At 40.3% G+C, this 23,196-nt stretch overlaps 1 protein-coding gene across 6 annotated transcripts in view; it reads left to right on the plus strand.

Annotated features, from left to right (window-relative positions):
- The window catches only part of KDM4C (lysine demethylase 4C), a 400,301-nt gene that overhangs the window by 71,701 nt on the left and 305,404 nt on the right, over positions 1-23,196 (plus strand). For all 6 annotated transcript variants that reach the window (XM_020904553.2, XM_070480461.1, XM_070480462.1 and 3 more), the window contains exon 6: positions 11,899-11,948. In XM_020904553.2, the coding sequence (XP_020760212.2) occupies positions 11,899-11,948 (50 nt within the window). The remainder of the gene's footprint in view (positions 1-11,898; positions 11,949-23,196) is intronic.

Raw genomic sequence — 23,196 nt, forward strand, 5'->3', positions numbered from 1 at the left:
GATTTTCCGAAGGGTAAAATGTGGCTAGATTCCAATCATGTGATAAGTGATAGCAGTCATTCAGTTGGGAGGACCCTTGTAGGTGCGAGTGGGAGAAGCCACTGGCCCAGCTTTATTTGCTTCAGATTTGTTCTCTAGATAGCCTTTGGAAATCTGCTTGAAATCAGAAAATCCCACATTTTAGAAAGAATGTGTTTTCCCGTGAGGGTTTTGTCTTCCTCGGGGAATGAGTGATGATTTGTTACTTAAATGTCTATTTACATCCAGTTCCCTCAAATGAAGCTTTGGAAAAAGCCAGTTTGTCCCTGTTGAGAGCTAAGATGCTTTGTCTGTTAGACCTTTCCAGTGAGGTGGATGAACCTAGAGCCATTTTACAGAGTGAAGCAAGTCAGGAAGAGAGAAAACAAATATCATATGTTAAAGTACATACATGGAATCTAGAAGAACGGTACTGATGAACCTGTTTGTAGGGCAGCAGTAGAGATGCAGACATAGAGAACAGATTTGTAGACATGGGGTGGGAGTGGGAAGGAGAGAGTGGAATGAATGGAGAGAGTATCGGAAACATATACATTACCATGTGTAACGTAGATAGCCAGTGGGAATTTGCTCTATGATGCAGGGAGCTCAGCTTGGTGCAGTGGACCACCTGGAGGGGTGGGGTGGGGAGGGAGGTGGGAGGGAGGTTCAAGAGGGAGGGGACATATATATACCTGTGACTGATTCATGTTGGTGAGTGGCAGAAGCCAGTACAACATTGTAAAGCAGTTATCCTACATTTAAAAATAAATTGAAAAATAAAGCCTGTCAGATGAGAACTGCCGGGATGAGGACCAGCCTAACTCGTGAAGGCTACAACACAGTCCTCTTCACTCTTTCTCGTACTCCTGGTCAGCTAGTTTTTACACTTCATAAATTTCTTCATGCTATTTGGAATCCTTTTTAATACAGAAAAATATAATAATGTCTGCTTTGAATTTCTTTGGATTGAGAATGTTTTGTTGAAATTGTCTTGGCACCTAGAAATATAAACTAAGAGTTAGGTTAGCCAAAAAGGAGAATTTAGTTGACTCATGCATTCATGAATGGACAGAAACAGCTGGAACCCTTAGAAGTTGCCAGGCTGTATTGGATCCTGGGCCCCACTTCTCCCTGTGTGTTGCCTTCACTTTTCTCCCTGGCTTCTGTATTCCTCCCTGTGTCACCAGGAATGAAAGCTGCCCCATTGGGGAGGGACCGTGAATTTTCCTGGCATGGATTCTCTTCCAGTCTCTTGTATAATCACTGAAGCTCAGACCAAGTATCGGAAGGTATTGTGATTGTCCTGGCTTGGTCACAGGTCTGCCTCTCTGGTGGTGAGGGCAGAGACATGAAGAATGGCAGCCCCCATCAGAATTCCATGTTTGTCTGTGGAGGAGAGGGTGGGCGCTATTACCTGAATTTTGCTGCATAACAGGAGTAAAACCCAATGTCTCTTACAGATAAGAGGCAAAGAAAAGTCCGAAAAAAGTTCAGGTATTTGCTTAAAAATCTTAGGAAGACTGATTCAGTTACCTTAAGGGGCTCTTAATTTATTTCTATGAGGTTTGAAAAGATGTCCTTTGGGGTATTTCCTTAAGATGAAATAATATATGTATATTTAGGATATTAAAGTTATTAAAATATATGCTTGTTTATCTTATTGTAAAAGCATTTCTAGCAGTTGATCAGTGACTTTTACTTGAAGCAGAGGCAGCTGACACAGTCTTCTTTATACACTGAACTGAAAACTAAAGAAAATATAGTTCGTAAGTTTCTTTTTCTGACTACTTGAACCAACATTGCTCTCTTTTCTTGTGATTTATATATTTAATATCTTAACAGTCAGTTTTACCACTTTGTTATGTCCTGTTCTTTTAGAACTTTCTTTTTTCACTGGTTCGTATGTTTCGGTCTTGTCTCCTCAAGGAGACTTTTGGCTTCTTGAGGGCAGCCCCACAGCACTTTTGTAAGGCTTATCACCACAGGCTCATAGATGTGTTTAATTGCTGAAGCAAGGTTTCAGGGGATCTGTTCCCTTGTATGTCATATGTGTACAGCACCATGCTGCTGTCAGTCTTTACTGATCTTTTTATAATATTCTTTGTGGTTTCATATGGGTAAGTATTATAAAATTAACCTATAAAATAATGCAGTCATGTATCCTGTGTGATGCCTTGAATAGAATCAGCCTGATACATAGGAAATTTTTAGAAGTTAACAAAAAACTGTTAGAAATTTTTAGACATTTTACTGCATTTTGATTTTCAGTGATAATAACAGATTTGATAGCTTACCAGAGAGAAATCCACAGATAGTACACGCCAAATTTAATACAACCAATTATTACAAATACAACTTTCTTTCCTTCCTCCAAGTGACTGATTATTTGTTGGGGCTCCCTGAGTGGTTTCTTTATATGAGGCTTCATGCTTGATGCTTCCAGAATATTATTTTATAATATTATAAATGTGATAAATTTATAATATTTCTGAGTGTACATTGCATCTAGTTGTGTGATGTCTGAAATGATCTGACCAGAGACAAAATAGGCCCATTTAACAATTGTCCTTGAAGTGTGGTTAAAAAAAGTGAATATTCTTTGAGAACGTATTATACATCAACAGGGGCTTGAGTTAGATGGGTTGCTGTCATCATCTTTGCTCCTATAAGTGACCTCTCAACCCATTTGAGTGAAGAAGATTAATATAATCTAGGGAATGTCAGGTGTTGGAAGAAACATGTGACCATTTGCTGTCCCTCTTTTCCTAATTTTATTGAGAAATAATTGACGTATATCACTCTGTAGGTTTAAAGCATTCAGTGCAATGGTTTGACATACATATATTGTGAAGTGATTGCCACCGTCAGTTCAATTCAGTCACTCAGTTGTGTCTGACTCTTTGTGACCCCATGGACTGCAGCATGCCAGGCCTCCCTGTCTATCACCAGCTCCTGGAGTTTACTCAAACTTATGTCTGTTGAGTCAGTGATGCCATCCAACCATCTATCCTCTGTTATCCCCTTCTCCTTCTGTCTTCAATCTTTCCCAGCATCAGGGTGTTTTCAGATGAGTCAGCTCTTCACATCAGGTGGTCAAAGTATTGGAGTTTCAGCTTCAACAACAGTCCTTCCAGTAACTATTCAGGACTGATTTCCCCCAGGATGGACTGGTTGGATCTCCTTGAAGTCCAAGGGACTCTCAAGAGTCTTATCCAACATCACAGTTCAAAAGCATCAATTCTTCAGCACTCAGCTTTCTTTATAGTCCACCTCTCACATCCATACATGACTACTGGAAAAACCATAGCCTTGACTAGACAGACCTTTGTTGACAAAGTAATGTCTTTGCATTTTAATATGGTGTCTAGGTTGGTCATAGCTTTGCTTCCAAGGAGCAAGCATCTTTTAATTTCACGGCTGCAGTCATCATCTACTGTGATTTTGGAGCCCCCCAAAATAAAGTCTGTCACTGTTTCCAGTGTTTCCCCATCTATTTGCCATGAAGTGATAGGACCAGATGCCATGCATGATCTTTGTTTTCTGAATGTTGAGCATTAAGCCAACTTTTTCACTCTCCTCTTTCACTTTCGTCAAGAGGTTGTTTAGTTCTTCTTCACTTTGTGCCATAAGGGTGGTGTCATATGCATATCTGAGATTATTGATATTTCTCCCAGAAATCTTGATTCCAGGTTGTCTTCATCCAGCCTGGCATTTCATGTGATGTACTGTGCATATAAGTTAAACAAGCAGGGTGACAATATACAGCCTTGACGTACTCCTTTCCCGATTTGGAACCAGTCTGTTGTTCCATGTCTAGTTCTAACTGTTGCTTCTTGACCTGCATACAGATTTCACAGGAGGCAGGTAAGGTGGTCTGGTATTCCCATCTTTTTAAGGATTTTCCACAGTTTGTTGTGATCCACATAGTCAAAGGCTTTGGCATAGTCAATAAAGCAGAAATAGATGTTTTTGTGGAACTCTCTTGCATTTTTGATGATCCAGCAGATGTTGGCAATTTGATCTCTGGTTCCTCTGCCTTTTCTAAAACCAGCTTGAACATCTGGAAGTTCATGGTTCATGTATTGTTGAAGCATGGCTTGGAAAATTTTGAGCATTACTTTACTAGCGTGTGAGATGAGTGCAATTGTGCAGTAGTTTGAGCATTCTTTGGCATTGCCTTTCTTTGGGATTGGAATGAAAACTGACCTTTTCCAGTCCTGTGGTCACTGCTGAGTTTTCAAAATTTCCTGGTATATTGAGAGCAGCACTTTCACAGCATCATCTTTTAGGATTTGAAATATCTCAACTGGAATTCCATCACCTCCACTAGCTTTGTTCGTAATGATTGCCACAGTAGGTTCAGCTAATACTCATTTTGGCATATAGATACAATAAAAAGAAAAAAGGAAGAAAATTCTTCTTATACTGTAAGGATTAACTGTGTTAGCTTTCCTGTATATCATACAGGAAACTTCTTATACTCTTAGGATTAACTCTGTTAACTTTCCTGTATATCATATAACATTGTTGCTGTAGTCGTCATGTTGTTCATTGCATCCCACGTACTTATTTATCTCATAACTGGAAGTTTGTATCTTTTGACCATTTTCCTCCAATTCCGCCTCTCCTCACCTTCTGCCTCTGGTAACCACAAGTCTGATTTCCTTTTCTCTGACTGGTGTCTTTTTTTTTTTTTTTTTAAATCCACGTGTAAATGAATACCTCTTTTTTTAAAAATTTAAGGCTGTGTACTTTTTTTTGGTTTGTTTGTTTTGAATATTCCTTGAGTTGTCGGTGGGTAGTGTGGGTGCTTTGGGTAATGTGCACTTTTGAAGGCCTCTCAATTTTCAAAGAGATTTCCAACTGTAAAGTAGCTGTGTAGGTAGTTTTCCCTTGAAGATTAAACTTTAATCACAGGAAATCTCCTTGAAAATGCTTCAATACTTTGTTGGAGTTAATTGTGTTAAAACTCTGTAAGCCAGTTGTAGTGGAACTCTTTAAGCTAGTGATACTTTTTCTTATGGATGGTATAATTATCCTTTGAATAAATGATCATTTCAAAAGTATACCATCCTCAGAAGATTTCCATATATGGAAAGATTGTTTTTCATTGGGAAAATACTGGTTTTGGTAAATTTTGATAGGAACAAATAATTTCTTATGGGCATGTTTTTGTTTATTACCAATTTTTGAAGTTACTATTTTTTTATTCTTCTTGAAATGGCATTTTGTTTCTGTTATATTAATACTTGATTCTGTAAAAGACTGCATTTGTGTGTGGTGATTTTTGGTTTTGTTTGTTTGTTTCCTGTTCATTAAATATTTATGGAGTCACCCACCTGTCAGGTACTGGTCTTGGTGCTAGTAATAACATGGTGAATAAGACAGAATGGTCTTCAGGAAACTTACAGTTTATAAGCATAGCTTTTAGTACCCCCACACTCCATTTTATTTTCTAGCAGTAGCATAACACTTGTTCTTAGCAAAATTTTATTGGATTCCAAGTCTTAGGTGAATCAAATTCTCCCTCTGAGTATTCATGTGTAAACCAGGAAAAATTTTCCTGTGATGGGTCCTCGCTTTGGAAAACACTGGCCTAGCATAGAGGTTCTCAAACTTTCCATAAATGAAAATTTCTTCAGAAGGTCAAATTATATAAAATTGAAAATAAAGGCAGAGATGACCTGCCTGAAATGTGTATCATGAAACATCCCCTCACCAAGTCCTTCCTTCAGGCACATTCAGGAAACTCTGATGCCATGTGGGATGCCACAGAAAACAGGAAATCAATCATCTAGTATTAAAAAACCACACCACTACTGAATGTATTATTTGTTGAGTACTTTGAAGAGATCAGTATTAAAACATAAGGATTTCTTTAATATTGTCTATAGTTGATATCAGCTAATACTTTATAATACCTTTTTCTTGATGCAGTTGTCTCACTTATGATGGTCTACACATGTGGTTGCCAGATATTATTTTTTCTATCTAACTGTTCTGTCAGGAAATGGGCCACAGATGGCACATGGTGAGGCCAAGCTCTGGCTGAATTCCTTTTCTCAGGGACTTTTTATCTTGTCTCTTAGGGCCACAGCTCAAATACCTCATCCTCCAGGTCATAGTTAGAGATGCCCAGCTTGTATTTGCAGGTTGAATGCTTAAGTGACACCTCCTTACAAACACGTGCATTATAATTGTTGTAGCTTATGTTGTTCAGGAAGCCAGTTTTGAGACTCCTATGTGTATGCTGGCAGTGTCTAGGATAGTGCTTTGAAAGCAGGCGCTGTGGGGAGGGAGGAAGGCAGGACTAGGCAGAAGGGAAAGTTGACTGCCTTCAAACCCAGGGCAGATTCCAGAGGCAGCTCTGGCCCCGACAGGGCCTCAGGGTCCCAAATGGAGGTGAGAGCGCCAGGGCTCAATACTCAGGCTTGGAGCATTCATTGCATATGGGCCACCATCCCTTCCCTATCCAGGGAGCATGATCATGGGGAAGGGAACTAGACCCTGGGTGAGTGTCGTCTGGGGGCAAGGAGCATCCCTTTGCTGAAAGTGCTGAGGGCCTCATCCAGCAGTGGGGGTGGGGGGTGGTTACCACCAAAGCACCCCTTATAGTCACACTTTCTGTTTCTCACATTCATCTATTTTTATTTAAGAACTGAAAATGAAGTAAGCAGTGTTCTGTTTTCCACAGTTAGCTAATGAGATTTCATAATATAAAATATTAATGCTTAAACTTTAATAAATGAGCAAATGGTGAATCTTGTTAACATCATCAGTAATGTAAAAATGTAACATAATCACACATATAAAAATCTATAGTTGTTCCACCTTCTTTTTGACACAATTAGGAATAGACCTTAATTAAAAAGTATATTGTAAATTACTTCAGAAATATTGAGTTTTGTGGAATATAATTTAGGCACTTTTTTATTCATGAAGCTTTTTGTAACAAGAACCAAAGAAAAGTTTTGAGTAGTGATTTGATGGCTTTGTGTTTTGTAATTGCACTTTATTTAAAATGTCATTATCATTTGCCTGGTATATACTATTACTTTAGTTTCAAAGATTAGTGATTTTTTTCAATTGTGAATTTTAGAAGTGGGTAATGTAAGAAGGGTAGCTGGGAGAAGTATTCTGTGTGAATACTGGACTTTGGCCTGTTAGCAGGCAGGAAACTTTTACTTCCAAAAGTTGGCTCACTCTGCAGTGATTGCAGTGATCATTGTAAATGGTGTGGGTTTGTCCTTGGGAGGGAAGAGCTTGGTAGCCTCTGTCACTTCCTTCCTCTTGGCATCTTGGTGTGACTGATGAGGAAACAGGATTGGGATATGGGGCTGGAGAGCACACCTTGGGCTCTAGACTCAGATCTGGGCTTGGGTACCAGTCTGTCATCGACCTTGCTTAAGAAAATTAATCCCTCTAAGCCTTAGTTTCCTCATCAGTAAAATGGAAGTGTTAGTAAGAGAATTTCGATCACAGGATCTTAGCATGAGATTATAAGTGCTTGATAATGGTAGCTGTCATGAGCGATATAGTTTTGTTTATTGGTCAGTTTTTCTTTTCACTCAGCTTTCAACACTTTAGTGACTATTGAAAGTATAACTTGCTTATGCTCGTAAAAGAAGGGAGGGCAATTTAGAGTGTCTGTCAGAAAACTAATCTTTGGGGACTTGAGCCTGAATCTTCATGTGAGATGACAGAGTGAAACAGCAGGAAGAAGAGGAATTATATCCAAAGGAGGGCAGGGCGACTTCACATACAGCCTCCATCAGGGGAAGGGAGCTAAGGTCTGTGCTATTTCAGGACTGACCTGCCTGAGCGTGGCCTCGACCTGGAAATGGGGCTCCTCTTGGTGACCCTTGGCGTGGTGAGACTGCCCTTGATGGTTTCCTGAAAGAAATTAGGGGGACCTTGGGGATTATTGGAGAAATGGGAGTTACCCTTTGAGTAGTGCTGGTAAACATTTCTGATGAAAAAAAAAAACATTTCTGATGGACTAATGGTCTGAACATATGTTGAAATGAGCAATACAGAGACCAGTTCATAGAGAAAGCCTAAATCAGAGAAATGGATCTAGTACCAATTGAAAAATAGTTTCACCTACTGACAGTTCTAAATGTCAGCCTGATACTATTCAGTTAAAGATAATGTATGTAAATTACAGCCACCAAGATAATATCATTTTAGGTCTATTCTTTGAGTAAACCACCCAAAGATGTGCTTAGAAGTATTACTCTGTTTTCCTTGGCCTTCAGATTAGATCTTTCCCCCCTCCAATTCATAAAAGATGCTAATTTTAAACAAAATATCTAATTAGTAAATATCTAATTAGTATGTTACTAGTTTGTTAGTGATTCATGGTTTCTTAATGTTAGCAGAACTGTTTGTCATACTCATTATGTCTGAAACAAATACACTGTCCTGTAGGATAAATGAACAATTAGTAATCTCAGCAAACCAGTGTGTGTGTGTGGGTATGCAATGGTAGACATCTTATATGGTGGTTTTCAAAGGATACAGAGAAGTATAAAACACACTTCAAAGAATTAGGAATTAGTTGCCTAACTGAACAGTGGTGGTACAGAGTACCCAGTTGTGAAGCAGACACTCTCTATACTAGGTAAGTTAAAAGGGATAATTTATTTGAAAACTTCTGTGTGGTGGTAGGTGTTCTGTCACAGAACCCAGTGCCTATCCACACAAAAGTGATTTATTCACACCACACAACAGCTAGATGATAAACAGTAGATGATAAACACTATGTGAGAAATATAATGGAAGATCTCTGGAAAGTAGGAAAGAAGTAGGATTGCTGAGGTTTCCAGTGGTCAAAGAAAGCTTCATGGAGGAGGTGGAATCTGGGCAGGGATTGGGAGGTTGGGTTTTGAAGCAGGAAGGAGGGGCTGTTTGTGGTGAGAAGTGAGGTCAAAACCCCTGTGAGGGAGGGAATAATTCATAGTCCAGACTGTTGGGAGTGGACTGCTATATTTGTGGCTGTGGCTAAATTGTGATTGGGGCTTGGGGTCTTGAAAGCCAAGCAGTAAGGAATAAAGGTTTTTATGCTAAGATAGTGATATGAGGTCTGTAGCTGCCCAAGGAGATAGTTTAGTGATGATAATGGTCTACTGGGGGCAGACCCAACCATTTCCATGCCATTTAAGTGGAAATTAGGTCCCCCAGTCTTGCCTACCTACTGTGAGCACACTTTGTCCTTCACAGTCCATGGATTTTTTACGCACTAGAGCCCTGGGTGAGATCCACAGGGGATGAAGAGAAGGGAAGGCAAAATGGGGAGCCCACACTGAAAGTTCAGAGTCCTGGGAGAAAGATTTGATTGAATTAGACATTTGAATGAATTGGGAAATTGAAACTGTAGACTTGTCCTGAGTATGCCAGGCTGACCCTGTATTTAGGAAACGAGGTATCGGCTTATATAATTTCTTACCTGTTCTTCTAGTTTCTCACTTTCATGATTTCTTTCTTCTTCCTGTATTCTTCCTCTCCTTCCACATCTTCCATCCTTCCTTCCACATGTTTCATCAGGAACATGATTCATCATTTGAGAGCCCACAGAAGTCAGCATACACTTTCTGAGCAGCTGCTTTTCTGGTGCTTTATTCCAGAAGAGACACTGGTCCTTGCCCCAGTGAGTCTGAAGGGAGAGAGGGAGACAGAAAGGTAAAAAAGTATTGAATTCTGAGTTCCATGATGGAAGGCTATCTGCTGTGTGGTTGATAGAGTGAAAGGAGGAGTGTGGGTCTCTCCCTGGGGGTGACTCAAGCTGGGCGAGAAAAAGAAGTGATAGTTTTGTTGGCTGGACGGGGATAGTAAGGGTATACAAAGCCCAGAAGTAGGGGAGGGAAAGTAGTGGAGGTATGAAGTAACAAAGGTGCTAGAAGTGGCTTCTTTGGTAGAGCCAAAGAGCAGGATTTGATTGGGACATTGATCAGTAAATGCAGCTGAAGAGGTGTTAGGACTGCAGCAGGTCTGTGCGCCCTGCAAAAGGCTCAGCTTCTGTCCTTCAGGTAAGTCAGCCATGGAAGACCCAGGGCTTTGTCATGGTCAGATCTGGAGTTTGTGGAGATGACTTGGGCACATCGTGGAGGGTAGGTTTGGAAGGGTGTACCACAAAGTGAGGTTCCACCTGTAATGGTCAATTACGCCTTAGTGACCCAAGCTGCATTGAGGAGACACACCCAGTGTGTCTAATTTAAAGAATTTTTGATACATGTATAGTGTATGGCAAAAATCTTCCTGATGATTAACCTCCAGAGAATTTTTACTAGAACTCTTTATAGAGATGTGATGACTATGTGTTGGTCATGTGATTTTTGTCAGAGTTGTGAGGACCAATTGAAAGACTATGTCAAAGGTATTTTTTATCCTTATATTTATGCTTTTATATACATTTATATTTACTTACATTTTCTGGGAGCAGATGGTTGAATTTCAGACTAACGAACTGTAACTTTGATATCATTTTTTTAGAAGAGTGAATCTGGATATATAAATATAAATATCTCCATGTCCAACCCTTACATGAGTGCATGCCTGTGTGTGTATACATGTGCATGTCTTAGCATGTATGTTATGCTTGTCTGTGGTATGTGTGTGTGTGTGTGTCCCCTTTTCTGGGTATATTTGATAGTGTAAACCAGGGATTAAACATTGTTAAGAAGTGACTATTGTATAAATACGTTGAGTGATTATCAGTTAGTTATGCCAAAATTTTTATCTTCCAATTCAGTTGGAATACTTTTGTTAAAAGTGCCTTGAGCAACAGGATGTATGGTTGAATTTTCTTTTAGAGAATTGCCTAGTTACATCGGATCCAATTAAGTTTTGCATATGTTATCAGTGGCATTAAAGGCAACCAAGTGTGGTGTTAAGTAAAATGAGAAAAGTTATTTTAGTAAAAACCTAGCTTGTGCTTAATATATCTTGAGCTAGTAAACAGCAAATGTAGGTCTGAGGAATAACATATTTTTATTTAAAAAATGAAATGATCATTTAACTTAAAATTATTATTTTAAAATTTGTTAGTAAATTCACAGTAAACAAATTCAAGTATTTAGCTTTTAAAAACACGAAACTATAAATGAGTACTACTTGAAGAATTTCTGTTCTCCAAGGATGTACAATTCCGTTTTTCAAACAGGGATCCTACTTGGACTCTGGCAGTGCGAGCGCCGAGTCCTAACCGCTGGACTGCCAGGGAATTCTTTTTTTATATATCAAGATTTTAAAAGTCACATAATTGTGAAATAAATTAAAGTAACCTTTTTATGGCTGGTAAACTTTTATTTAAAAACTATTTGAAAAGTGCAATATTCTTAGAAAGGTTTGGTGGAGATACAAACATTGCTGTAATAGTTTTATTTCCTATCCTGCTTATCAGTAAATTTTTAAGTTGTTTTTTCTTTTAATTTTTTAAACAAGGTTTTTAAAAAAGAACTCTGCTTAAAAACAAAGGCCCAACTAATCAACTTTGAAACAAAAAACATAAAACCCAAAATAGCCCTGGATTGCTATGGTGTTGTGAGTGTTACAAGGGAGGTTCTAATCTCCATGTTGTGGCCAGGTGCCACCTTGTCCAAGCAGTTTGCTGGCTTGGGGCCTTTGTTCCCTAATGTGTAAAATGTGGTTGGAATGGTGATCTGGGGCATTGAAATAGATGACTGAAGTTTATTTTTCCTCTGATTAGTGTTCAAGAGTTACAACTCTATGTTTGATTCTCTAATAGCTGCTTAGTTAATCTATGTGGAGTTTGGGGTTGACTTTTTTTTTGCATGAAATTATTTAGAAATAGACATCCTTAGGATACAAACTGAACAATTACAAACCTAAAGTTGTTATTTGTGTTTAAAATTTTAGGTATGCAATACCCCCGGAACATGGAAAACGACTGGAAAGACTAGCTCAAGGTAAACTTGCTATCTGTTATCTAGATGACAGCTTCTTTGTTTCTGAGGTATTTTTACAGTGTAGAATGTTACTATGTTAATTTTATTCTTTTTAAGTTATTGGCTTCTAAGTATTTTTCTCATTGAGTAATTTTAATTTTTTTCACATTGTATGCAGAATTTTTCCTTATTGCATAATCATCATGATTATTTTAGTTTGCTGCTTTGTTTTTTGTCAGCTGATTGCACTTAACATATTTTAGTTATTTCCAGTTTTTTTCTCCTTTATATAATGTACTTAACATCACTGTGTCAATAAAATTTTTATTTCCTTTAGTTGTACCATTGAGATAAATTCTGAGAAGTACTGATACTGGATCTTGGGCTCTAGGGTGTTTTATGGGTACTTTTCATGTTGCCATGTTATTTCACGAAACATTTGTGTTAAATCCCCCTCCCCTGGGCCTGAGAGTGCTTGAAGTATGAAGGTGAGTATTTCCAGGTGACTGGACAGGCATAATATTGTATGCCTTCTTAGACTAGTAAAATTAAGCATACTTTACTAGAACTTGAAATATGTTTTTTTTAAGACTTTGTCCATCTTTGTTCTTCTAGTTTTATTGAGATGCACTTGACGTACAACATGTTATAAGTTTAAGCTGTTCAGCATAATGATTTGACTTGCATCATGAAATGATTGTCACAGTAGGTTTAGTGAACATCCATTATCTCATACACATACAAAAATAAATAGAAAAACATCTCCCCTTATGATGAAAATTCTTAGAATTTACTCTTTTAACAGCTTTCACATATAACACACAGCAGTGTTAATTATATTTATCATGTTATTTATTACATTTCTAGTACTTACCTTATAATTAGAAGTTTGTACCTTTTGACTGCCCTCATCCAGTTGTGCCTCCCTTGACCTTGTCCATCTTCTTCTTCTCTCACTTTTTAAAACAGTTTTAGCTGCTGTTTTAATTAACTTTTAAAAATTAATTTTTAAAAATTAATTAAAATTGGAATATAGTTGCTTTACAATTTGTGTTAGTTCCTGCAGTATTGCAGAGTGAATCAGCTATAGGTATACATATAGCCCCTCTCTTTTGGATTGCCTTCCCATTTAGGTCACCACAGAGATTGAGTAGAGTTCCCTGTGCTATATAGTAGGTTCTCATTACCTGTCCATCTACCATTATATCTGCTACTGTGGGCAAGAATCCCTTAGAAGAAGTGGAGTGGCCATCACAGTCAACAAAAGACTCTGAAATGCAGTACTTGCATGCAATCTCAAAAAAACAGAATGATCTGTGTTCATTTCCAAGGCAAACCATTTAATATTACAGTAATCCAAGTCTATGTCCGGACTAGTAATGCTGAAGAAGCTGAAGTTAAACGGTTCTATGAAGACCTATAAGACCTTCTAGAACTAACACACCCACAAAAGATGTCCTTTTCATTATAGGGGACTGGAATGCAAAAGTAGGAAATCAAGAGATACCTGGAGTAACAGGCAAATTTGGCCTTGGAGTACAAAACAAAGTGGGGCAAAGGCAAACAGATTTTGCCAAGAGAACACACTGGTCATAGCAAACACCCTCTTCCAACAACACAAGAGAAGACTCCACACATGGACATCACCAGATGGTCAATACCAGAATCAGATTGATTATATTTTTTGCAGCCAAAGATGGAGAAACTCTATACAGTCAGCAAAAACAAGACTGGGAACTGTCTGTGGCTCAGATCATGAACTCCTTATTGCCAAATTCAGACTTAAATTGAAGAAAGTAGGGAAAACCACTAGACCATTCAGGTATGAACTAAATGAAATCCCTTATGATTAAACAGTGGAAGTGAGAAAGAGATTCAAGGGATTAGATCTGATAGACAGAGTGCCTGAAGAACTATGGATGGAGTTTCATGACATTGTACAGGAGGCAGTGATCAAGACCATCCCCAAGGAAAAGAAATGCAAAGAGGCAAAATGGTTGCCTGAGGAGACCTTTACAAATAGCTGAGAAAAGAAGAGAAGCGAAAATCAAAGGAGAAAAGGAAAGATACACCCATTTGAACGCAGAGTTCCAAAGAATAGCAAGGAGAGATAAGAAAGCTTTCCTTAGTGTTCAGTGCAAAGAAACAGAGGAAAACAATAGAATGGGAAAGTCTAGAGATCTCTTCAAGAAAATTAGAGATACCAAGGGAACATTTCATGCAAAGATGAGCTCAATAAAGGACAGAAATGGTATGGATCTAACAGAAGCAGACGATATTAAGAAGAGGTGGCAAGAATACACAGAAAAACAATACAAAAAAGATCTTCATGACCCAGATCACCATGATGGTGTGATCACTCACCTAGAACCAGATATCCTGGAATGCGAAGTTATTTGTGCCTTAGAAAGCATCACTACGAACAAAGTTGGTGGAGGTGATGGAATTCCAGCTGAGCAATTTCAAATCCTAAAAGATGAGGCTGTTAAAATGTTGCACTCAACATGCCAGGAAATTTTGAAAACTCAGCAGTGGCTACAGGAAAAGGTCACTTTTCATTCCAATCCCAAAGAACAGCAATGCCAAAGAATGTTCAAACTACCACACAATTGAATTCATCTCACACACTAGCAAAGTAATGCTCAAAATTCTCCAAGCTAGGCTTCAATAGTATGTGAACCATGAAGTTCCAGATGTTCAAACTAGATTTAGAAAAGGCAGAGAACCAGAGATCAAATTAACCAATACCCACTGAATCATCGAAAAAGCAAGAGTTCCAGAAAAACATCTACTTCTGCTTTATTGGCTATATCAAAGCCCTTGACTGTGTGGATCACAATAAACTATGGAAAATTTTGAAAGGAATGGGAATACCAGACCACCTGACCCGCCTCCTGAGAAATCTGTATGCAGGTCAAGAAGCAACAGTTAGAAGTGGAATGCAACAATAGACTGGTTCCAAATCAGGAAAGAGTACATCAAGGTTGTATATGGTTACCTTGCCTCTTTAACTTATATGCAGAGTATATCATGAGAAATCCTGGGCTGGATGAAGCACAAGCTGGAATCAAGATTGCTGGGAGAATATCAATAACTTCAGACATGCAGATGATACCATCCTTATGGCAGAAAGAGAAGGAGAACTAGAGAGCCTCTAGATGAAAGTGAGAAAGGAGAGTGAAAAAGCTGGGCTTAAAACTCAACGTTCAAAAAACTAAGATCATGGCATCTGGTCCCCATCACTTCATGGCAATAGATGGGGAAACAATGGAAACAGTGACAGACTTTATTTTTTTGGGCTCCAAAATCACTGCAGATGATGACTTCAGCCATGAAATTAAAAGATGCTTGCTCCTTGGAAGCAAAGCTATGACCAACCTAGACAACATATTAAAAAGCAGAGGGATTACTTTGCCAACAAAGGTCTGTGTAGTCAAAGCTATAGTTTTTCCAGTAGTCATGTATGGATGTGAGAGTTGGACTGTAAAGAAAGCTGAACGCAGAAGAATTGATGTTTTTGAACTGCGTAGTTGGAGAAGAGAAGTCCCTTGGACTTCAAGGAGATCCAACCAGTCCATCCTAAAGGAAATCAGTCCTAAATATTCATTGGAAGGACTGATGTTGAAGCTGCAACTCCAATACTTTGTCCACATGATGTGAAGAGCTAGTTCATTTGAAAAGACCTTGATGCTGGGAAAGATTGAAGGCAGGTAGGAGAAGGGAATGACAAGAGGATGAGATGGTTGGATGGCATCACCAACTCGATGAACATGAGTTTAAATAAGGTGTTGGTGATGGACAGGGAAGCCTGGCATTCTACAGTCCATGGGGTCGCAAAGAGTCAGAAATGATTGAGCGACTGAACTGAGCTTGTCCAGATTCTTAAGGGCCAGATTGAGCCAGTCTTTTGTAAATTCTATCCGTTACTTTCACTCTATGCCCACTTGTATCTACTGAGAGTGCCTTTTAATTTTATTCCTTGCCTTAAAGATATGCCAGGCAACCTTGCTCTCATTTCTCTCACAAGGGGGAGAGTCATATTCACCCCCTGCCACCCCCTTCTTCTGTTTTACTAGCCACCCTAACTAAGGATGATGTAGACTACTAGTGACTTATCCAGAGGAAAGTGGAGTTCTGTTGAGTGACAACTAAAGATAAGACATTCTGCCTTTATTCTCAATTGAATCCTCAGGGAGCACTGTTCTTTCAGTCAGGTGCCAATCTAACATTCATTGGTATGTTAGGTTTGCCTTCTAGTAAAAAAGGAATTTTATCCCTGCATTATGTATGCTTTCATTTAATAATAAAATGGGGACACTGACTTGACAGCTCTGAACAGATATTGTTAATGACATCTAAAAGTTGCTTTCCTCCAAATTATGGAAGAGTATTAGAAAGAATAGTTAGGGTATCATGTTTGTTAAAAGCATTATTATAATTTTGGCAGGCTAATAACTATAAAGCCTTAGTGTTTTTATAATGTAATACATTACAGTAATAATAGCAATGTAATTGTAATCTTGAACTTCGTTAGGGACTATTTTCATGAATATTAAGTGGATGGATCCTGGTTCTGGATAATAGATTATAGCACAGCTTAGAAAGTGATTACCATAATCCTTAAATACACAGGCAGTGAACTTTGTGCTAAATCTATATGCTGTGGACTCTTCTGTTCTCTGTAGTAATTATTCTACCATTTTCTGTTCACCTCACTACCCCAGAACTTTTAAAATGGAGCAATGTAAACTTTGCGGTATGGAATCACATGTTAAATTTTTGCTATAAACTGTCTTTATACACTTTGATATAAACTGCCTGAAAATGACATTCCAGAAATATGGATGCCATTAGCTTAATCAGTAAGAGATTAATAAACTTGAAGGTTGAAAAGGAACTTTAAACTCAATTGCGTGTTTATTGAAAATTTTTTGCAGCATTATTTTGAGAAATGATTCAGGGGAAAGACCCTATAAGACATGGAGGATTTCTATTTCCTGAGCAGATGCCAGCCAAATTAATTGAATTCTGCTAAACAATTAAAATGATAAAATAATGCAGTAATGTAAGGGAGCCGTATAGGATGTCTAGGTCAAGGCAGCACTTGATACATAATATGAAAAGCAGCCTCGGATATTTTCCATTATCTTGTCTGCACATCATAATTATCACAGTTGCCTTTTATGCATGAATGCTTTTGTCTTTGGTTTCTATTGAAATCTTGATTGACGGTGGCACCTGCAAATATTTTATCTGAAAGACGTTAGGTCTGCATCTAATAAAGCCAGGAGTTTGATTTTGCCCTTCAGTTGCTTTCTCATTTATACAGTTTTTTTCGAATATCATGTAGATATAAATGTAATAAAAAATCTCGAGTGAATTGTTGCAATTTTTATACTTGTTTGCCTATAATGCCATTGCAGTCTTTCCAATTTTTGACCCAATACAATTGAATGGGAAGTAAAAAGGAGACTAGAGATATACTCACATCATGAAAGACAGTTTTGAAGATTTTCAGTTTTCAGAATGTCTAAATCTCATTTATTTTAGAAATAAGACAATATCTTAGTGGTTCTATTAAGTTAAGCAAAATATGGATTAAAGTAAATTGGGAGCAACTGATTTGTGTGTGTGTGTGACTTTTTCATTGGTCTCTCTTTGTGAATAAAGTATTAATAGTTTTTAAAAAATTAAAGAGGACTCATTTCAGTCAAAATTTTGGTTACTGGAAAAAGAATATGTGAGTTAGGACTTTGTGCAGCAGATTTTGTAAGTGTGAATGATTAGCAGGAATTTTGTTTTAAGTGACAGTGTGGTAGAGTTCAGTATACTGGTTCTTTTGGAGTCATATTTACTTGTAGCAAGTGTTTTTGTTTTTACCTATTAAAGTGACACTCAATAAAAAGGAATGGATGAATCATTGTTATGAGGGATTAATTTAGTTCAGGTTTATTTAAGCAGTCAATTTCGGTGTGTGTGTGTGTTTAAATGACTAGTCATCTTGAGTTTAAGCCTGTGAAACAGAGTCTTAGCCTGATTAGCAGGGATCCCTGTTCCAGCAGGAGGGCATGGCAACTCACTCCAGTATGCTTGCCTGAAGAATCTACATGGACAGGGAAGCCTGGCGAACTACAGTCCATGGGGTCACAAAGAGCTGGACACAATTGAGCAACTAAGTACATTCTGTTCAAGGAGGTGGACAAAGGGTCTGTGGGTTGGATGCAGGCAGCTTGTGGACTCTCTGAAATTATATTCAAAATTGGGCATATATGTGGATTTCTGGGAAGTTAACCCGTCATCAGATCCATCAAGATGGTTTGGTCCGAAAGGAATTATGAACCACTGCTGTCTAAAGACTAGAAGAGTAGCAATAAATAACAAGTCATTTACATTCTATAAATGTTCCAAATTGACCCTTTTTCATACCTCTGACTTGAAATTAGGAAAATGAACTTTTATCAGCTCTCAAAATGATAAATATGTAATTCCCTTAAACATTTATTTACATGATGGCCTCAAAATATTACATTAAAATGCTTGGTTTTTGAAAGGCTAATAAATTAAATACCCCTGATTGTGAATAATCAATTTTAAGTGACTCCATAAGACAAAAAATGAAGAAGTCCAGTGATATATCCTCTGCCTTCATTCCTAACTCATGCTTTAGGCATGGAGATCAATGTGTGATGTGTCATGGTATGTTTATTTTCATTGTACTATCACTTGTTATATTAGAAATGGTGAGGCAGTCCCTGAATTTAATTTCCTCACGTGTGTGTGTGTGTGTGTTAGTCACTCAGTTGTGTCCGACCTCTTTGTAGTCCCATGGACCATAGCCGCCAGGCTCCTCTGTCAATGGGGATTCTCCAGTCAGGAATACTGGAATGGGTTGCCATGCTCTTCCCCAGGGGACCTTTTTGATGTCAGATAGCACAATTTGTTGGACATGAATTTGAGCAATCTCTGGGAGATAGTGGAGGACCGAGGAATCTGGCATGCTGTAGTCCATGGGTTGCAGAGTTGGATATGACTTAGTGACTGAATAACAATCACAGTCTGTGTTGAATTTTAAATACTGTATACCCATCCATGTTCCTAGTGGTATTTTAAACATTGAACAATAATGCATAACATGCACATGCTAGAATAATTAGAATGTGGGGTGAAAGACAGTTCTGTGAAATGACAGGTAGGGAATGGGAGGAAGAATTCAGGAAGGGAGTGCCAGCTAGCAGGGAAAAATTACTATGGAGGGGAATTAAGAATTCTTTGATTCTGTGGGCTGGAAGTTGAGTCAGAAAACCTGGTTAGCTTGACTGACCTACCTGTGCCAAAGTCCTTGGCCTGAGGAGTCCTGGTGACCTGTGCGTGTGTGATCCATGTGTCATGACAAGGTGGGAAAACGCTGGAGCTGAAACAAAGTGGCCCCAGGAATGCAGTAAAAAACTATGTGTAATGGTCTATATACCTGTTAAATTAGGTGGAAGTTTTAACTCTAAGTGTTCTGCCAGCCAGTTTGAAATAGAAAAACTTTCCTGTTACTCGCTGCACTATGTTCAGGAGATAAAAAAAGGGCAGTTATTCAGGAGAACCACCATCCTTCTCTATACACAGTCAGCGTGGATTTCTCCTGGCTTTCCTGGAGCTTTGTCTCCTTGGGGCTTTGTCTCTACAGTAGAGATGTTGATGGATTGTTGCACATGTGGAGCAGAGTGAAACCTGCAATGTGATAACTTTCTACTCCATCATTAATTGCTCAAAGAGGGGTAGGAAGAACAGAGAGGTCAACTATAGCCTAAACCTCTAAAGTTGACCTCTTAACTAAGAATGTGGGTAAAAATGATCAAGTGTCACCCCACATAATATTCATTGGTTCATTGGTTCTTTTCACTAATAAGCATGTTAAGAAATTTCACATGTTAATCAAATTGCTGTTCATTGTTCATTCACTGTCGTGTCAGACTCTTTGCAACCCCATGAACTGTAGCATGCCAGGCTTCCCTGTCCTTCACCATCTCCCAGAGTCTGCTCAAACTCATGTCCTTTGAGTCGGTGATGCCATCCAACCACCTCATCCTCTGTTGTCCCCTTCTCTCCTGCCTTCAATGTTTACCAGCATCAGGGTCTTTTCCAATGAGTTGGCTCTTCGCATCAGGTGGCCAAAGTATTGGAGTTTCAGCTTCAATATCAGTCCTTCCAATGAATACCTAGGACTGATTTCCTTCAGGATGGACTGGTTGGATCTCCTTGCAGTTCAAGGGACTCCCAAGAGTCTTCTCCAACACCATAGTTCAAAAGCATCAATTCTTCGTAGCTCAGCCTTTTTTATTGTCCATCTGTCACATCTGTACATGACTACTGGAAAAGCCATAGCTTTAACTAGATGGATCTTTGTAGGCAAAGTAATCTCTCTGCTTTTTAATATGCTCTCTAGGTTTCTCATTGCTTTTCTTCCAAGGAATCAAATACACCTATATAGAAGCATTTCCTACAGAAACATACTTGCATATCCTTTTCCTTTGTCATTTTCTTTACTATCCATTTATATGGCTACTGTACTTTTTTAAAGAATCATATCAGTCATATGAATATTGTAAAAGCCATTACAGGCCTATTTAATTTTGTTGTGCTTCACTTTATTGTGAGTTGCAGAAAATGCATTTTTCTTTTCTTGCAAATTGATTGATTGTGGCAGCCCTGTGTTGAGCAAGTCTATTGGTACCATTTTCCCAATAGCATTTGCTCACTTCTTATCTGTCACATTTTGGTAATTCTCACATCTCAAACTTTTTCACTATTATGTTTGTTTTATGATCTGTGAATTGCAAACAATTACAACTCATGGAAGGGTTAGATGATGGTTACCATTTATAGCAATAAAGTATTTTAAAATTAAGATATGTACTTTTGGGGACATAATTCTATTGTACACTTAAGAGATTATAGTAGAGCAGCGTCCCTTCTCGGGTACCAAGGTGATTGCTGACAACACAGGTGTTTGGCGTGCCTGTGGTCTCCTCGGTTCCATGTGGTTCACGGTGGTACCACAAGCCCGGGGCCGGGCCGACTCTCTCTGTGTCCTAAACGATGGGTTCGGTCGGTTCCCCAAGGAGAGTTGGGGAAATCTTCCCCGCCACATGAAGCCCCTGAGAACACTGCGGGAGGCTAGTGTCCCACCCGCCAGCTTCAGGAGTGATTTGAGGGGAAGCTGAGAGGATAACTAGGTGCCTGTCACCCCGGGCGTGCCTGGCACATTTGCTTCAGAGCAGAGCCAAGCCTGTGGCAGGTTGGCTTACAGTGTGTGGCCAGGGGCCGACAGATCTCAGTTCCGCTGGGTCCTGAGAACTTGGGCTTCCTTGTCTTGGTTTGGCCGTTCTGGCTATGTTCTTCAGTCTCAAATCCTCTGTGATGGCCCGGCCAGACGCCCCCAAGTTTGAGAGGCTGCTTAGCACCATCTGCCAGGAGCCATGCAGACGCTTATCTACCTCAGCAGCCCCACCCCACGCCAGCATCGCTGGCTGGCACATGTGGGGGCACCTGGTGGCATGGGAGAGGAGGCCCTGGGGTGGCGATCCTAACCCTCCCTGGAGGCTCCATGATGGGAAGTTGTTTTCTCGCTCCAGGTTCTGATAATTGCATATTATTGCTAGGTTATAGGTGCCCCTTCTGAAGGCAGGGCAGTTCTTGGGGACCCAGGAGCAGGCTGAGCTGGGCCTGGTCAGTCCTAGCCCTAGACCTGCATCCTTTCCTAACGAGGACCTCTCCCATTTCTGTCCCAAGTGGAGCTACCACACTTCAGAAACCAGACTAGATCCCTGCCCTGCCCTGGCCACCTCTGCAGAGGCTGCTGTTGACTGGAAAGCCCTGGAACTGGGCCAGGTGTTCGGGGATGTGCGTGGCTGGGTTGCTTTGGGGACCTTCTTTCTCGTTGCCTTTGACTATTTCCTCGGTGCTGAGTAGGAGGTACGGGCAGGGTTTGCCCCCCGCTTCCGGGTTCCACCACAGAAAGTTCTGTTCTCTGGGTTCCTTTTCAAGTTCGAAGTGGCTGCTCCCTGCAGCCTTTTGGGTTCCATCCTGGGCTTTGGCCTCCCTGTTGGTCTGTCCTAGGCCTGGGGGCCAAGAAGGCTGGGAGGTCTGCCCATGACTCACGCCCCTACAGAGGCCTCCATGTCCTAGTGAACAGACCCCCTTTCCCGAGGGTCAGGGCCTGACTGCCGTGGAGTGTGGGCCGTAGGCTTGTGAGTCAGGACCACTGAGTGGTCTTTCTCTCTCTCCCCACTGCCATCCTAGCTCACAGTCCTCTCCTCAGGAGGGCTCATGCATGACTGGACAACTGAGTTGTTGACGGATCACTTGGGGCCTAAGTCGCGTCTCTCCCCAGGTATGGCTGGCTCAGCGAGGAGCCTTCACCAGCTTCTCTCTCTCACAGTTCTTGCATGAGTACTGATTCCTTTCAGAAGGCTGTGAAAGACCATGGGTCCCCCAGCTGCCTGCCTTTACCAGCTCATTCTTTTATGGAGGTCCCCAGAAAGCACCGGGGCGCTGGCTCTGCGAGGCCTCCTTCTGTCCTGAACTGATCCTGTATCTTCTTGTCAGAAGTGCCTTACTTGCTGGGGTCTCCTGGCCTCCGCCTGCACTGTGTGGCCAGCCCCCGGCCCCAGTACAGCTATGTGGAAAAGGGACGCGGACTGTGACAGTTTCCCCTCATTCGTCTTAGCCTCAGCCCCGCCTGTTGTCAGGATCTGGTGGTTTCCAGTTCCTCCTTGAGTCCAGGTGGTTGTTAGGACCCCTCTGCGGGGCGCCGCCATGCCTCTGGCCCATGTGCTGAACCCTGCTCATCCAGCTCCCCCAACATGTAGAAGAAAAGGTACCCTCGCAGGAGCCTCTTCTCAGCTGTTTCCCATTCCACCCAAAGCTTATGCAGGAAGGTGTTTACTCTTACTTCCGGTCACAAGTGTTACTCACAGATGCCCATCTGACGTGGGTCCGACTGGGCTGTGGCAGACGCCCCTCCATGCAGTGTTACCTTGTTGAGCATCAGCTCCCTCTCGCCCGCCTCTTCCCTCCACCTCCTCACTCTTCCGGGTTGTGCAATAACTCTCCCAGCCAGTGGTCTTTCCCACAGGCCGTCTGTCCCTTCCAGTGCCCAGCCACTGGGGCAGGACAGGACCCACGGGACGGTGGTCGTCATCTCCAGAGAAGAAACGGTAGCTACGCTCCCTCTGTCGTTCTCGTGACCTTGGCACTCTAGTGGAACATTATAGCATCG

The sequence above is a fragment of the Odocoileus virginianus genome, chromosome 18, assembly GCF_023699985.2.
Source record: "Odocoileus virginianus isolate 20LAN1187 ecotype Illinois chromosome 18, Ovbor_1.2, whole genome shotgun sequence".
In the NCBI taxonomy this organism is placed as follows: domain Eukaryota; kingdom Metazoa; phylum Chordata; class Mammalia; order Artiodactyla; family Cervidae; genus Odocoileus; species Odocoileus virginianus.